General features: G+C 40.9%; 1 protein-coding gene across 7 annotated transcripts in view; it reads right to left on the reverse strand.

Annotated features, from left to right (window-relative positions):
- PRIM2 (DNA primase subunit 2) overlaps nucleotides 1-18,180 on the reverse strand; it is a 319,791-nt gene that overhangs the window by 238,035 nt on the left and 63,576 nt on the right. For 6 of the 7 annotated variants that reach the window (XM_050950805.1, XM_050950807.1, XM_050950810.1 and 3 more), the window contains exons 5-6: nucleotides 6,885-6,980; nucleotides 5,882-6,019 (exon numbers count right to left, since the gene is read on the reverse strand). The exons of the other annotated variant lie outside the window; for it this stretch is intronic. In XM_050950805.1, the coding sequence (XP_050806762.1) occupies nucleotides 5,882-6,019; nucleotides 6,885-6,980 (234 nt within the window). The remainder of the gene's footprint in view (nucleotides 1-5,881; nucleotides 6,020-6,884; nucleotides 6,981-18,180) is intronic. 7 annotated transcript variants of the gene reach the window in all.

Below are 18,180 nucleotides of genomic sequence, written 5' to 3' on the forward strand. Positions count from 1 at the left end.
AAAAAACGGCTGTACCAGGTCAGACCAAAGGTCCATCTAACCCAGTATCTGTCTACTGACAGTGGCCAATACCAGGTGCCCCAGAGGGAGTGAAACTAACAGGCAATAATCAAGTGATCACTCTTCTGCCATCCATCTCCATCCTCTGATGAACAGACGCTAGGGACACCATTTTTTACCCTTCCTGACTAATAGCCATTTATGGACTTAGCCACCATGAATTTATCCAGTTCCCTTTCAAACATTGTTATAGTCCCAGCCTTCACAATCTCTTCAGGTAAGGAGTTCCACAAGTTGACTGTGCGCTGTGTGAAGAAGAACTTCCTTTTATTTGTTTTAAACCTGCTACCTATTAATTTCATTTGGTGACCCCTAGTTCTTGTATTATGGGAATAAGTAAATAATTTTTCCTTATCCACTTTCTCTACATCACTCATGATTTTATATACCTCTATCATATCCCCCCCTTAGTCTCCTCTTTTCCAAGCTGAAGAGGCCTAGCCTCTTTAATCTTTCCTCGTATGGGACCCTCTCCAAACCCCTAATCATTTTAGTTGCCCTTTTCTGAAGCTTTTCTAATGCTAGAATATCTTTTTTGAGGTGAGGAGACCACATATGTACATAGTATTCGAGATGTGGGCGTATCATGGATTTATATAAGGGCAATAAGATATTCTCAGTCTTATTCTCTATCCCCTTTTTAATGATTCCTAACATCCTGTTTGCTTTTTTGACTGCCTCTGCGTGGACATGTTCAGAGAACTATCCACAATGACTCCAAGATCTTTTTCCAGACTCGTAGCTAAATTAGCCCCCATCATATTGTATGAATAGTTGAGGTTATTTTTTCCAATGTCCACTACTTTACATTTATGCACATTAAATTTCATTTGCCATTTTGTTGCCCAATCACTTAGTTTTGTGAGATCTTTTTGAAGTTCTTCACAATCTGCTTTGATCTTAACTATCTTGAGTAGTTTAGTATCATCTGCAAACTTTGCCACCTCACTGTTTACCCCTTTCTCCAGATCATTTATGAATACATTGAATAGGATTGGTCTTAGGACTGACCCTTGGGGAACACCACTAGTTACCCTCTCTCCATTCTGAGAATTTACCATTAATACCTACCCTTTGTTCCCTGTCTCTTAGCCAGTTCTCAATCCATAAAAGGAGCTTCCCTTTTACCCCATGACAGCTTAATTTATGTAAGAGCCTTTGGTGAGGGACCTTGTCAAAGGCTTTCTGGAAATCTAAGTACACTATGTCCACTGGATCCCCCTTGTCCACGTTTGTTGACTCCTTCAAAGAACTCTAACAGATTAGTAAGACACGATTTCCCTTTACAGAAACCATGTTGACTATCGCTCAACAGTTTATATTTTTCTATGTGTCTGACAATTTTATTCTTAACTATTGTTTCGACTAATTTGCCCGGTACCAACGTTAGACTTGCCAGTCTGTAATTGCCAGGATCACCTCTAGAGCCCTTTTCAAATATTGGCGTTACATTAGCTAACTTCCAGTCATTGGGTACCGAAGCCGATTTAAATGACAGGTTACAAACCCTAGTTAATAGTTCCGCAACTTCATATTTGAGTTCTTTCAGAACTCTTGGGTGAATGCCATCTGGTCCCAGTGACTTGTTAATGTTGAGTTTATCAATTAATTCCAAAACCTCCTCTAGTGACACTTCAATCTGTGACAGTTCCTCAAATTTGTCACCTACAAAAGCCGGCTCAGGTTTGGGAGTCTCCCTAACATCCTCAGCCGTGAAGACTGAAGCAAAGAATCCAGTTTCTCCGCAATGACTTTATCGTCTTTAAGCGCTCCTTTTGTATTTCAATTGTCAAGGGGCCCCACCACTTGTTTAGCAGGCTTCCTGCTTCTGATGTACTTAAAAAACATTTTGTTATTACCTTTGGAGTTTTTGGCTAGCCGTTCTTCAAACTCCTCTTTGGCTTTTCTTATTACACTCCTGCACTTAAGTTGGCAATGTTTAAACTCCTTTCTATTTGCCTCACTAGGATCTGACTTCCACTTTTTAAAGGAAGTCTTTTTATCTCTCACTGCTTCTTTTACATGGTTGTTAAGCCACGGTGGCTCTTTTTTAGTTCTTTTACTGTGTTTCTTAATTTGGGGTATACATTGAAGTTGGGCCTCTATTATGGTGTCTTTAAAAAGGGCTCATGCAACTTACAGTGACTGAAGTGAAATCCCTGCATCTTTTAACTTTTGTTTAACTAACCCCCTCATTTTTGTCAAGTATCAGAGGGTAGCCGTGTTAGTCTGGATCTGTAAAAGCAGCAAAGAATCCTGTGGCACCTTATAGACTAACAGACGTTTTGGAGCATGAGCTTTCGTGGGTGAATACCCACTTCCTCAGATGCATGCAAAACGTCTGTTAGTCTATAAGGTGCCACAGGATTCTTTGCTGCTTTCCCCTCATTTTTGTATAGTTCCCCCTTTTGAAATTAAATGCTACAGTGTTGGGCTGTTGAGGTGTACTTCCCACCACAGGGATGTTGAATGCTATTGTATTATAGTTACTATTTCCAAGCGGTCCTGCTATAGTTACCTCTTGGACCAGCTCCTGCGCTCCACTCAGGATTAAATCTAGAGTTGCCTCTCCCCTTGTGGGTTCCCGTACCAGCTGCTCCATGAAGCAGCCCCTAAAAGTATCGAGAAATTTAATCTCTGCATTTCGTCCTGAAGTGAAATGTTCCCAGTCAATATGGGGATAATTGAAATCCCCTACTATTATTGGATTCTTAATTTTGACAGCCTCTCTAATTTCCCTTAGCATTTCATCATCACTATTACTGTCCTAGTCAGGTGGTCAATAACAGATCTCTAATGCTATATTTTTATTAGAGCATGAAATTTCTATCCATAGCGATTCTGTGGAACATGTGGATTCGCTTAAGATTTTTACTTCATTTGAATCTACATTTTCTTTCACATATAGTGCCACTCCTCTTCCTGCAAGACCTGTTCTGTCCTTCCGATATATTTTGTACCCCGGAATGACTGTATCCCATTGATTGCTCTCAGTCCACCAGGTTTCTGTGATGCCTATTATGTCAATATCCTCCTTTATCACAAGGCACTCTAGTTTACTCATCTTATTATTTAGAATTCTAACATTTGTGTACAAGCACTTTAAAAACTTGTCTCTGTTTATTTGTCTGTCCTTTTCTGATATGCCAGATTCTTTTTTATGTGACTGTTTTTTATCATCTGATCCGGCCCTTACATTATCCTCTTCCATCCTCTGTTCCTGACTATAACCTGGAGATTCTCTATCATCAGACTCTCCCCTAAGAGAAGTCTGTGTCCGATCCACATGCTCCTCTGCAGCAGTCGGCTTTCCCCCATCTCCTAGTTTAAAAACTGCTCTATAACCTTTTTAATGTTTAGTGACAGCAGTCTGGTTCCACTTTGGTTTAGGTGGAGCCCATCTCTCCTGTACAGGCTCCTCCCATCCCAAAAGTTTCCCCAGTTCCTAACGAACGTAAATCCCTCCTCTCTATATCATCGTCTCATCCACGCATTGAGACTCTGAAGCTCTGCCTGCCTATCTGGCCCTGCGCGTGGAACTGGGAGCATTTCTGAGAATGCCACCATAGAGGTCCTGGATTTCAGTCTCTTCCCTAGCAGCTTAAATTTGGCTTCCAGGACATCTCTCCTACCCTTCCCTATGTCATTGGTACCTACATGTACCATGACCACCGGCTCCTCCCCAGCACTACACGTAAGTCTGTCTAGATGCCTCGAGAGATCCGCAACCTTCGCACCAGGCAGGCAAGTCACTATACGGTTCTCCCGGTCATCACAAACCCATCTATCTATGTTTCTAATGATCGAATCTCCCATTATTAACACCTGCCTTTTCCTAGAAACTGGAGTTCCCTCCCCCGGAGAGGTAACCTCAGTGCGAGAGGCAACCCCAGCACCATCTGGAAGGAGGGTCCCAACTATGAGAAGGTTTCCCTCTGCTCCCATTGACTGCTGTGCTTCCCTGGGCCTTTCTTCCTCCTCAACAGCACAGAGGCTATCTGAGCAGACGTGGGACAATTCTACAGTGTCCCGGAAAGCCTCATCAACATACCTCTCTGCTTCTCTTAGCTCCTCCAGTTGCGCCACACTGGCCTTCACAGCCCGTATGTGGTCTCTGAGGGCCAGGAGCTCCTTGCACCGACTGCACACATACGCCACCTGCCCATAAGGCAGGTAGTCATACATGCCACACTCAGCGCAATAAACTGGATAGCCCCCACTCTGCTGCTGGGCTTCTGCCTGCATTCTCTCCTAGTTAATGAAAGGGTGGTTTAAAGAAAGGTGTTTTGGAATATGGTTTCGAGTATAGATTTTAAGGGGACTACAGGGGAACAGGTAGGACCAACAAGGGACCCCCGCTCCCTTCCCAACTCCCTTGCAAAACTCCCTGTTAGCAGCTCCTGCTTGCAAGCTCCCTGGTCGCTTGTGCGCGGCTTTATAAAGCCCTGGCCTGAGTGAATGTCCCGCCCACTGATTAAGGCTCAGCCAATTACCAGAGGCTTCGAGCTTTCAAACCTTCCTTTGAAGCTCACGGCCTCCAACTGCCAGCCACAGCACCCGGTCCTTCAAACAACCAAACAAACAGACTGACAAACAAGCTCAGCACACAGCAAGTAACTCCCAAACACAAACACACACACACTACATACAGTACAGTCAGTCTGAACTATGTTCAACCACTCTCCATATTCACAGATGTTAAGGTCAGATCTAGCTTCTAAACATGAGCCGGGATTAGGCAATGTGACTCTGCTCTCCCAGGTCCCTCTATAGGCTGATGGGACTGAAAATGATTTTCCAAGAGCATCTAATCCTATGATTCTAATCCTCCCCGCTCTTCCCTGGCACACCATAGAAGCACAAATTACCTCAAGATATAGCTTGTAGGGCTTTTTATGCAATGGTATTGCTGAGTGGAGACAAAAGAGGTGCCATTTCAAAAGGAGTAACTTTTGTTTGGTGCTCCAGTATTACATTGGAGGGGAGGGTTTAAGGTCTCTGAAATCCTCCTACATCAGTGAGAACCTATTTTGTCTGAAAAGGAGTTGTAAGGGTACAAGTTAGGAATTAGTATTACTTTAATTCTCACTTAAGATCACTCCCTGCATATTTCCTTCCTATCTACACCTACAATTGCAGCAAAATAGAATAACACAAAAAAAAGGTAGTCGCATCCAGGGTTAACATCTTCAGTAAGAGTTATGTTACTTTCCACATAAGAAATTACTGCTAAACCCTTGAGATGGAGATATGGGCAGGACCACCTGTTGTGTAAGAACACATCTTATGCTATGGCTACACTAGAGAACTCTCTAGTGTAGTCGCTCTAAGCCAACTCCAGCCCAGAAGTGGCGGTAGCTATGTCAATGGAAGAAGCTCTTCTGCTGACTTAAGCACTGGTGTGGACAGCATAAATTATGTCACCAAGGGGGTGGCTTATGAGCAACATAACTTTTGTCAACTTAAGCTGTAGAGTAATCACAGCCCTAAAGAAGGGAGTTACTGAGACACAAGCCTAGTGCTATCATAAATGAGCATCTTCATTTAAACAGTCTAAAAAGGATTGCCTTAACAATATCCCCGGCAGAAGGTTCCAATTTTACTTAAAATTAAGTTCCTTCAGTTTACTCTCTCAAGTCTTTTTAATTTTATTTTACTTTAAGCATGGCATGCAATTGTTGATAATGTTTAGCTGAAATTTTTCAGACTAACACTCACCAGGTGAAATGTTCTGACCAGCTGCTGCATGATATTGTGCAGCGAGGTAATTAACAAGTGATTCCAAAGGTACAAAACTAGCTAGGAAAAAAAGGGTACTTACTGCAAGGGCCTTAGACAGTTTAGTTCTGTAGTTATTTAAAACAATTGCAACTATGTCCGTTTGAGGCACATATGTGAAGGCATTCAGAAGGTAAACTCTTCTTACTCTAAACAAATCCATAGCCTCCTGTAATGGAACCTGGATTTGAGATGGGAGGAGAAAGAAACCAAATGTAGAATAGCACTGAACTGAGAAGTGTCATGTTAATAGAGTCTATAGTTACACAACATCCACACAATTCAAGATTACACAAAGGGATTGCTAACGGGAAACAAAGGTTTGTTTTTAAATAATGACTCTCAAAAACTGAAGCCAAAGTTTTCAAAATAAAAATGTCCTAAGTTTTCAGAAAAGCTGGCATCTACTCTCAGCACACAGGGAAAAAAATAAAAGTCAGACCACTTACTTATTTTAGGTATCTACCTTTAGGCAACCAACTTTAAAATTTTTGGCTTTGGATTCCAAATCACAGAGAGAATATACAGGTAGACTAAAAAAGTTATAAATAAATTCATGTTACTTGCCTATAACCAGAGTTCTTCAAGATGAGCCTCTACATATACACACATTTGTGGGATCAAGTGGGACCTGTGCCGCAAGCTTCCAGTACCTTCTGGGGCCAGTCACTCCTCCCATCTTAGAAGGTTCTGAGGTATAAAAGGGAGAGTGGCCCCAGCAACCCTTCAATTCCTGACACTAATTCAGGTATTTCTAACCTAAACTCCAAAGATGTAGGGAAGGTGGGGAAGGAGTGTGAATATGCAGAGGCTCATCTCAAAGCCCTCTGGTTACAGGCAAGTAACACTGATTTTTTTTGAGTGGACTCTGCATATTCTCATCAGCAAGCTAGAGAAATGCAGTTAACAGGTAAGGTGAGTTAACTGGATAGACTAATGCTTACCAGTTAACATTTTAGATTCCTAGTTTAAGGAGGTGGAGACAACATGCAATTGTGACATTTATACTAAGTATTGTTACACAATTTCCATCAGCTCAAGCTTACCTTATAAAATTCCAGTTCTTCTACTTTAGCTCCATTGAGGCCAGGAGTTGAATTTAGCAGTTGGACTGCAAGTTTTTCTTTCACTTCTTTGCTAATCTAAAACAAAAATATTTGTGTTTTTAAACTGGTTATACATTTTAGATTCCATTTCTTTACATTAGCTAATCAAGAGTTTATGTTTTCAGTAATAATAAGTATGATATCCTTTCAGTTTGGAAAAAAGACAAAATAACTAGGGCACCAACAAAAAGATCACCACAAAATTGGTAAGAAAGTGTTAACTGGCAAACATCTGAACAGTAAAACATGAGTGGGAAGAATTCAGAGGAGGACAAAGCTCAATTAAGGATACATCTACATAGTGACAGAAGGCCCCTGGCGGGCCCGGCTCAGACTGCAGGGCTAAAAGTTACTGTGCAGATGTTTGGCTCTGGGACTCTCAAAACTAGCAGAGTCTCAGAGCCTGGGCTTCATCATGAGCCTGAACATCTACAGGGCAATTTTTCAACCCTGGAGCCCAAAACTCAGGAGTCAGAGTCAGTTGACCTGGCCAGCCGCAGGGTTTTCTTACATCCCTGTGTAGACAAACACAAATAATTAATGTCTGCATGAAACAGTGTGAATCAGAAAGAAAGCATTGAAAGGTACTCTGAGTTTGGTTTTCCTTTCCATTCCGCCTCCCCCCCCCCCCCCCCCCCCCCCGTCATTTCCACTGCAGATCATAGTGTGAAATCACATGTCTTTTGAAGGACAAAGGCTATTTAAAAAAATTATTAAAAACCACATTTGAATGTATTACAACTATTGTTAAGGCTTAAATTCATTACAATGTACTACAATTATTTAAATAAATAAAACATGTTGAATCAATGACTCTTCACATTTAATGAGTTATGGTCTGCTTCTTCATTTGCAGCATCAGAGGCAAAATATATTCAGCTAACTTTTAAGGTCAAACTTTATAGACATGGCACTATATACTGCACTATACACTATACTGCATTAAGTATCTGTACCACTTTCAGTCTTTACAATGTCGTGAAATCTGGCACTGTACGTTTTTCCCCCAAATGTCAGTACTTTCAGTTGTCACATGGAAAATCTTAGCAGAAATAATTTTTATTTTTTTTCTTATTATCCAGCATATTTGAAATAGTTTTGTTTCACAAACAAAACAATTGAAAGATATTCATTTTGTGTGGTTAATTTAATTCCAATTTCCAGTCTGATGCAGGTTGACACAAATGATGACTAAAGTTATTCAAATAATAAATACATTTTTAACATAACAAAAAAACTTAGCAATTAAAAATTTAAATAAATATTTGTTAAGCTAAAGCTATATACTTGCTTAAATAAGTGTGTATAGCTACAGTGCATCCTCCTGGTTAGTAAGATGTACTAAAAACTAATATATCAGAGTGGTAGCCGTGTTAGTCTGGATCTGTAAAAAGTGACAAAGAGTCCTGTGGCACCTTATAGACTAACAGAAGTACTGGAGCATAAGTTTTCGTGGGTGAATACCCACTTCATCAGACGGAAGTGGGTATTCACCCACGAAAGCTTACGCTCCAATACTTTTGTTAAACTAATATAAAAGCTATATTTAACTGTAAATAATCAAATGAACGTTTTAATGGTTATACCAACCAATGGGAACCTCTCTCTTAAGGAAAACAGTAAGTTATAACAGAACACATTAAGATCAATTATTTAAATCAAGGTTTTTTCTGCTTGCTAATCTAAAACATGTCTCAAATTGGTGATATAAAACTCAATCAACCCTGAAAGGGACATTAATCAATGCTAGTAAGCCTGTAGTAAGGCCTACTAGTTTAGGTTTGTGTGCAGCCAGCTTATGTCAAGGCCCCTAGGTCTCACTCAACACGGACAAATGCATAGCTGGAAACCAATCTGGCTCATCCTGTGGGTTAGCACTGATAAAACAGATGTTAAGTTTATAAGAATGTGTTTAGACTTGATGAAACACTTGTAGGATGCTGAATGTATTGATCTCACTTATAACGTGTATCACATGGTATAAAGTTATATTGAGCATCTGCATTGTAAACCTCTCTAACGTTTAACTCACCAAATAGGAAAGAAGCATTAATTAAAGTAAAGTGCTAGTCCTGTGCTCAAGAAGACCCACTGAAACCAAATGAGCCATTGTGAAATATCAAAGGTTGATGCCCAAACAACACACCCATGAAGAGCAGAGGGGTGCAAACACCCATCCCATCAGTATGAACTCTGGGAGAAGGGAATAAAAATCCATGACAGGAAGGAATTGTATCACTATGCTGCTTGAAATTTTGAGAAGGCAATATTTCTAAACAAGGGATTCCCAAGTTGCTTGGCTTGTGTCAGCTCTAGAGGACATAGAAAGCTTGCACATCACAGCAGTTTCTATGATCTTTTGGAACTGGACTCATTTGTGTGTGTATGTTTATCTGCTTTAACTTTGTAAATAACTCGTTTCTTTTTCCTAGTTAACGTAACTTTAGTTCGTTCACTACAGAACTGACTATAAGCGTTTTCTTTGGTGTGAGGTCTAAGGCACAAATGACCTGGGGCAAGCGATCCTTTGGGACTGGGAGTAATCTGAAAATTATTGTGAATTTTGGTGTAAGGGACGATCTATCACAATAGCAAGCTTGCCTGAGTGGCAGAATAGACCGAAGTACCCAACAGAACTGTCTGTGACTCCATGGTTGGACTACTATAGTGCTTGAGGAGTAAACGCTTGTTACCTGGTTGGTAAAATCTAAGTACAGAACAGTCAATTTGGGGTTTGTACCCTGCTTCTTGACAGTCTGCCTTCAGGTTGGCACTCATGCTTAGAAGTTACTCCAGACAGTTTGACACAGACATCATTAAAATATTTATAAAGCACAATATGTTTTTGCATAATGCTTTACAGAAACAGTCCCATCCTGAAATGTTGAAACATTAAGTAAGGCTGTGATTAAATATCTGTGTGTATTTTCTTGGAGATTTTGGTGATTAAGCTAGTAATCCTGTAAAAGCTGCTACATGTGTTAAAAATCCAAATACTCTCAATCCGAGATAAACTAGGCATGTAGCATTGCCCTTCCACATCTCTCCTCTACAAAACTGCATATATGGAAAGTCCAGCTGATCCCCAGAACAGTATACAGTAACTAGCTTGCTGACTAAAAGTAAAATACCTACAAAACAGAAAAATACCTAGGCAGTTCACAAAGATTTAACCACAATGTTATTTTCCTTTTGCTAGAAAAGAAGAGTTGAATAAAAACGCTGAAGAAGACATCTAAAATAGTCTCTTGGACACTATGGGAAAGGCTTGAAACTATATGCTATGAGTAGTATCTGAATGAATCCCCTCTATACAAGTGATGTGACCACTGTGTCTATCATATCAGATAAATCATCTAGGAATTACCTCCCAGGGTTAAGATTATACCAAGATATAGACAAAGCAGCCCAATATCTCCCCATAGGCATTATCTGTAAAGGAAAACAGCTGTGAGAAGATTTAGTCAGAAAAATGACATAAAGGCAACATAATTACATACGGAGAAGTCTAATGACTCAGAAGATTTTGATAGCCTAAATATATAAGATATGTTCAGCAACAGATCTACTGAAGTAATTAAATATATTTTTGGCAATGGCACAATAAAATGCTTATTGCAGATTAACATTTTACCTTCATTAAGGCTTCTATTTTTTCTTAATTAGCTTTCATCTCGCTTTACTGTTATGTCAGGCTTTTCATTCTTTTTGAAGTGTGGACTCCAGAATCAGACACAATAACATGTTCCTAGTTCTGCTAGGTATCTTCCTGCTTATACATCTAAGGATCCCATTTGCTCTCTTCGCTACCACATCACTTGCAAACTCACGTTCCGTCAGTTATACATCATGGCTTTAAGTCCTCTTCTGAGAAATTGTATTCTAAGATACTGTAGTGTCTCCCATTCTGTAAGGATAACCTACATTCTTGGTTCCCAGATGCATAACCTAGCATTTAGGTGTATTAAAATATATTGTACAAGTGATCCCAGCCTACCAGGTCATCCAGGTCACTCTGTAGAACTGACTTGCTATTTTAATTATTTACCACTCCAGCAACTGTGTATCATCAGCAAACTCTACAGTGATTAGTTTTTGTTTTCTTCCAGAAACAACAGAGCCAAGAACAGGTCCTTGTGAAAACCCACTAGAAATGCAACCATTAGATGAGTATTCCCCATTTACAATTAGTTTGAAGTCAGTTAGCTAGTTTTTAATCAATTTAAAAATACTCAGATGCTTTACAGAAATCCATAGTTGTCTGCAGTGTTGTTGTAGCTGTGTTGGTCCCAGGATATGAGAGAGATATGGTAATATCTTTTACTGGACCAACTTCTGTTGGTGGAAGCTACAAGCTTTTGAGCTACAAAGAACTCTTCTTCAGGATCAAATTTGAAGAAAGAAATCAGTGTCTGAGCTAAATACAAGTTGAGACAGATTGTTAAACATCAGGGATAATGCATGCTGTAAGAGGGCATTTGAAGTGAAGTGGGCAATAGAGGGTTACATTGTTATGTGTGAGGGGCCTGAAGTGGGCAGTTAAGGGTTAACAGGCAGTGGGATGTGTTACAAATTGTTGTAATGAGCCATAAAACCAGTGATTCCTCCATATCTGATCTTTCAATACACATCCTCAAAGGAAACCTGCACAACATCTTCAAAAGGCAAGTTTGGAAACAAATTCATAACTCTGTGAGACATTAACCATGGAATCAACAGGGACATTGGTTCATTAAAACAATCTGTAACATACCCCACTTCCTGCTGGCTCTTCATTGCCCACTTCAAAGCCCTTATGCACAGCAATTTAATCCTCAACTGCCTACTTCAGCGGTTCTCAAACTGTGGGCTTGGCTACACTAGCACTTTACAGCGCTGCAACTTTCGCGCTCAGGGGTGTGAAAAAATACCCCCCTGAGCGCTGCAAGATACAGCGCTGTAAAGCCTCAGTGTAATCAGTGCCGCAGCGCTGGGAGCGCGGCTCCCAGTGCTGCAAGCTATACCCGTAAGGGATGTGGTTTACGTGCAGCGCTGGGAGAGCTCTCTCCCAGCGTTGGCGCTCTGACCACATTCACGCTTCAAAGCGCTGCCGTGGCAGCGCTTTGAAATTTCAAGTGTAGCCATACCCTGTGGGTCACAACCCCATTTTAGTGAGGTCGCCAGGGCCAGCGTTAGACCTACTGGGGCTTGAGACAGAAGCCAAAGCCTGGGCCCCACCACCCCAGGCTGAAGCCGAAGCCCAAGGTCTCTGGCTCCACCCCCCTCCGCCCCAGGGTCATGTAGTAATTTTTGTTGTCAGAAAGGGGTTGCACTGCAGTGAAGTTTGAGAACTGCTGATTTACTTCATTTCAAGTGGCCTCCTATAACATGCTTTACTTGACAATCTGCCTCAACTTGTATTTAGCTCAAAAACTGATTTCCTTCTCCCTAAAAGTAAAGGAGTGTCCTGTGTAGCTCAAAAGCTTGTACCTTCCACCAACAGAAGCTGATACAGTAAAAGATATTACCTCACCTACCTTGTCTCTTACACTAGTCCAAATATATTATGTCAAAAGATTTACCTTTGCCAACCAAACTTGTAATCACAAAAAATGATATCACGTTTGTTCAGCAAGATCTATTGTTCATAAAATCATGTGTATCAGAATTATATTGCCCTTCTTAATTCTTATCCTTTAATTTTCCCTTATTAAAAAAAAAGTGCTGATTGTCTACACCCAATTTCGCAAGCTATCCACATCCCTTTATTAATGGCTTGCCCACATCAATATTTACCACTCCATCAATCTATGGGTCATCTGCAAGCTGTCAGCAATGTTTTTGCATTTTGCTTGCATATTACTGGTAAAAATATGAAATAGCACCGGGCAGAGAGCCAGGCCCTGAAAGGCTTCCCCCACCCACAGGACACATCACTTCTCATTGATGATTCCCTATTAAATTATGTTTTGAGATCTCAGACCATTTTTAATCTATTTAATATTTGCAATACTGACATTGTGTAATTTCAATTTCAAATCAGAATACTGGGTGTTACTTAGACACCATATGTAAGTCTAATAATATATCAGCACAGTTATCACCAAATTGTAATCTTGTCAAAGAACAATATCAAGTTTACAGGGACATTTTTCCATTAAGCATGCTGATTGGCATTAATCATCAATAAAAAATAAAGGATAAAATAGAGTCACATCACCCATTCTATTATTTTGTCCAAGATCACTATCTGCTGACTGACCTCTTTACAAAATGCACATCTTTTTGAAAATGCAAATGTTAGAATGCTCCTAGGCACTGCGGTAGTATAAATAATAATGTCTTAATACAAACAATAACAGAACACAAATAGCTCCGCAGAACCATACCATCCTCTTCTATCACCTCATTCCATTTTAATCACCCATTCAACCTTAACTCTGCAAAATTAGACACAAAATTAAAGATCTCATTTTCTAGTTCCATTACCAACATAAATCCATATTAAACCAATCACTGCAAAAAAATTTTAGTTTCTACACAATATTGATAATAAACTTGTAAGATTTATATAAACACCGTCACAATCTTTCATAACTTCAAGCAGATCATTCCAATTCTAGCTAATACAAATATTTTATTACTCCACCAACTCGAGACACTATGACAACTTACAGTATACTGATAACGATTATGGAATTATATCCTGGTCAATCTCTCTACTACAATTCAATATACAAACAGAAGATTGCTATTCTTAGAACAAAACAAGGGAGCAAAGTGAAGGTTCAGGGTGAGTGGTGTAACTTGAGCAGGATGATGAGTAAATAAATAATTAAATGGGGGGCGGGGATTGGCAGTATACAATTGGCTGGACCTTTCAGCTGTTTGTTTCCAGGCATTTTAACACTAGCAATTTTATAAAGCTGTAATATTTTTGTACAGATAGTAACATTCTAATACTGTTTATAGATGTTGGTTGGACACCACCAAAACATACTTTGAACCTTAACTTTTGTTAGGGAATTATATTTAATTTTTACCAAAATGGAGATTTAATCAAAGTATTATTTTGTAACTAATGTAGGATACATTGATTTCTTAGTTTCTATCCTACTTTGGTTCTTAGCAAGCAAAATGTCTCAAGTTACTTCATACAGTGAAACCACACAGAGGAGATATTGCAGAGGTTTTTTTGGGTAGGTGGTTGTTTTGGTTTTTTAAGAGGTTGTTCAGGACACAACTTTTTCGTGACCTTATCCCACAGTATAAATACAAACAAACAAAAGGCTCTAAATTTAAAATCACAAACTCCAGTATCTAAAAGTTTTTGTAGCATCCATCATTATGAATAATTACGCTCTATCATCTGTTTGTTATTTTTGGACATTAAATCGCTTTGCGGGTTACTACTTCTAAACTGTTCTAAATATGTAGTTTTTTTTAATTAAACTTTGCTTTCCAAGTTACATTTAATATTTCTAAAGCTTCATTTTCCAGTCATTGTCCATCTTTAGAAAATTCTTTTAGTTGACCACTTGATATTACATATTTTACATCTTTGTTTTCCAGTCACTTTTCAGTAATAAATATTTAAAGAGGAAAAATACCATATTTTATACAACTGAACAGCTGCAGATGCATTTTAAAAAAAAAAATCACATTCCTAGTTTAACAGGATATAGTTAACCTGTTCGGGAGAAAAAATTGTTCATTCTTATTTTTAAAAAAAAGTTAATGCGGAAACAGTAAAATAAATAAATAAAAAAACAGCTGTGTTCTCAATTGCGCTCTAAAATTGTAAGTACAGCGGACAAAGCATGGGCTAGCTAAAAACCCTTAACAAACAAGCTACTCTCCAACAATTCAGTTTCTGATACTGTATTTTGTTATGCCTCCATAAAGACACGACTGATAAGTGCTGCCTTAAGAGTAATGTCTACAATTCAATGAGTCAGTGATTGATAGATTTTAATGCCAGAAGGGACCATAAGATCAGCTATACTGGCCACAGAATTTTACCCAGTTATTCCTGTATTGAGCCCAATAATTTGTGTTTTACTATAGCACATTTTCCAGAAAAGCTACCAATCTTGATGTGAAGACTCCCTTTTATACATCCAAGGATCACATTAGCCATTTTTGCCATAGCATCGCAATGGGAACGCCTCATCAGTTGCTTGTTAACTATAATCCTTTTTAGAGAGTCACTGCTTTCCAGAATAGGGTCCTCCATTCTGTAAACATTGTCTTATGATCCAGATCACTCTATGTCTGCCTTCGTTTTCAAACACCCTCCACTGGATGAAGATGGGGAATGAGGAAGTGCTGAAACTTTAGAACCAATACAGGTGCTAATACAGACAGGATGAAACATAACTAACCCCTCAAAGCCTACACTGCCACCATATTACAGGTCAAGAGAACCTTCCACTGAAGCTGTCAAATCTCACACCAAGGAGCTATCTAGGCAGTGGTTTTCAAACCGTGGGTCATGACCCAGAACTGGGTTGCAGCATGGAAGGGACTGGGTTGCGGTGGCTCTGGTCAGCATTAGAAGTCCCATCAGTGGTGCTGCCCGGCTAAGTCCCTACCTGTTCCAACACCGCACTGAGCACTGGAAGTGGCCAGCTGCAGGTCCAGCTCCTAGGCTGAGGAACCATGGGGCTCTGCGCACTGCCCCCACCCCAAGCAACGGCTCCACATTCCCACTGGCCGGGAACCAGCCAATGGGAGCTGGGGGCAGGGGCAATGCCTGGGGCCAAGAGTTGAGCTGAGCTACATGCGCGACTCCACCTTGGAGCCATTTCCAGGGCACAGTACGGCCCGTGGTGCCAGGACAGGCAGGGAGCCTGCCTCTGTACTCTCACTGCACTGCTGACCAGGAGACCACCCGAGGTAAGCTCGCACTCCAATCCCTCACCTCAGCCCTGAACACCTCCAAAACCAAGAGCTCCTCCCTGAACCACAAACTCCTCATCCATGGCCCCACCCCAGAGCCTGCATCCCCAGCCCAGACCCTCTCCTGCACCACAGCCCTGAGCCTCCCCAAACCTAAGCCCCCTCCTGCACCCCAAACCTCTCATCTCCAGCCCGGAACCCTCACCCCTCCCACACTCCAACCCTCTGCCCCAGCCCAGATCCCCCTCCCACACCCTGAACCCCTCATTCCCAGCCCCATCCTGCAGCCCTCACCCCAACCCTCTGCCCCAGCCCTGAGCCCCTCCCACACCCCAAACCCCTCATCCCCTGCTCCGTTGGGTCACTGGCATCAACAAATTTTCTTTAACTGGGTTGCCAGAAACAAAGTTTGATAACTACTGATCTAGGGTGATAAACTGGTTCATCACTTCTGAGTGCCTATAATCTGCATCAGAACTGAGCACAAAGCACCATGAAGAATTATCATCCTACTTTGTGCAAAAGATCCTGAACATTCAGGAATCCTTCTCAAAACTGCATGGATCCATTCTGCTATACCCACTAACCAGCATTTCATCTGCATTCCCAACATTCAATACATTCACTAATCAAGAACTTCTGGACATACCAAGTGAGTCTCAACCCAAGAATTATGAATCCAATAGATGGTCTCCCTGGCTTGTAAAAGAGTTATGAGCAACTAATGCCACTCAACCAAAATAGCCAATGCCTCAGAGAAGTAAATCTTCCCTTCCTCCTTCAAACACACAGTAATCCAACCAACATTGAAGAAACTCACCTTGGATACATAGTCTACCAACCCAGCATCAAACCTCCCAATCGTCAGCAATCTTATAGAGAAATGACTCTGCCCAAAATAGCTATTGTTCGCTAAACTTAGGGGTCAGAAGACCCATCAACAGCCACTTCATGCTGCACAAAACTTTACTCTTTTACATGGCAAAGTGCAAACTTAGGAAGTATATGGGCAGAAGAAAATTCAGGAATGTGTACAGTATATGCCTTGACAAGTACACAATTTTATGATTGTTTCTTTACACCTCTACTGTGGTTCACAAATTACTCCCCCTTCCCTATAACGTACAACAAAGCAAGATTGGCCCCAATGTTCCATATTGAAGTAATTTACTTATATTCAGAGGGGTAGTTGTGTTAGTCTGGATCTGTAAAAGGCGACAAAGAGTCCTGTGGCACCCAGATGAATGGGTATTCACCAGACGAAGTGGGTATTCACCCAGGAAAGCTTATGCTCCAATACGTTTGTTTGTCTATAAGGTGCCACAGGACTCTGTCGCTTTTAACTAATATTGTTATCCCTAAATAATCTTAAAATTCTCACATGGAAAGAGACATTAAAAACAGCTTATTTCATTTCTGAAATTAACCTTCCAAAATTGACTGTTTTACCTTTATTTACACACTTGTCATATTTATGTTACCAACAAATCAGGGCTGGCCTTATCATGAGGTGAACTGAGGCGGCCGCCTCAGGTGCCGGGGCAGGTGGGGCATCACTGGGACCCAGAGTGTAGAAAATTGTGTCTGCTGCTGGTGCATATGTATTCTCTCTGCTCTAGATGCATAGAGATGGTGGAGTGCTGTGCTGGAGAAAGGAGGGCACAAGAGACTTAACAGGTAGACAGAAGAAAAGGTGGGAGGGAATAACAGAAAGCAGCAGGAGCTGCAAGGAGAGAAAGGAGGAGCAGCCTCTTATGTACCTCTCTAGCACCCCCAGGAGCCTGGATTAACACCAGCTTCTCAAGGAGCTTCCTGTTTCCTGCTGCTTCCCTAAACCCACTAGAAGAGAATAGGCAATCAACTGAAGTAGTCGGAGCCAGTTAGGCCCTTAAGATGCTGATATCTTCCCTCACTCAAGCCCTGCTACCAGCCTGCTTATTTGTCCCCTTCAGTTGAGTGTTGAGAGCCACTATAGCTGGCACAGAACAACAGTCATGAGTGAAAGAAGAAAACGCCCCTCTAGGGCAGCATTCAGAAAAAGAAAACAAGCAAAGGAAGCTTTTCTATCTAAGTAGGAAGGAGCTCTCCTGAGATACGTAGACACAAATGTTCACAATGAGCCTTCCAGCCCCAGTGAGGATGTGAGTGGTGAGGAGATACTTGACCTTCCAGTTAGAGTGCAGGTGACCTGGCAGCTACTGCAGCATCCATAGCTCCATCTCAAATGCATGTAACCATGCACATTTCTGAAGAAAAGATCAGAGAAGGGTGTGGTGGATGCGCAAGAAACAGCTGCTGCTGAGTTTAGTTCCTTAAGTCTAGATCCGACGTCAGCAACCTTTGGCACGTGGCCCAC

The sequence above is a fragment of the Gopherus flavomarginatus genome, chromosome 4 (genome assembly GCF_025201925.1).
Source record: "Gopherus flavomarginatus isolate rGopFla2 chromosome 4, rGopFla2.mat.asm, whole genome shotgun sequence".
NCBI lineage: Eukaryota > Metazoa > Chordata > Testudines > Testudinidae > Gopherus > Gopherus flavomarginatus.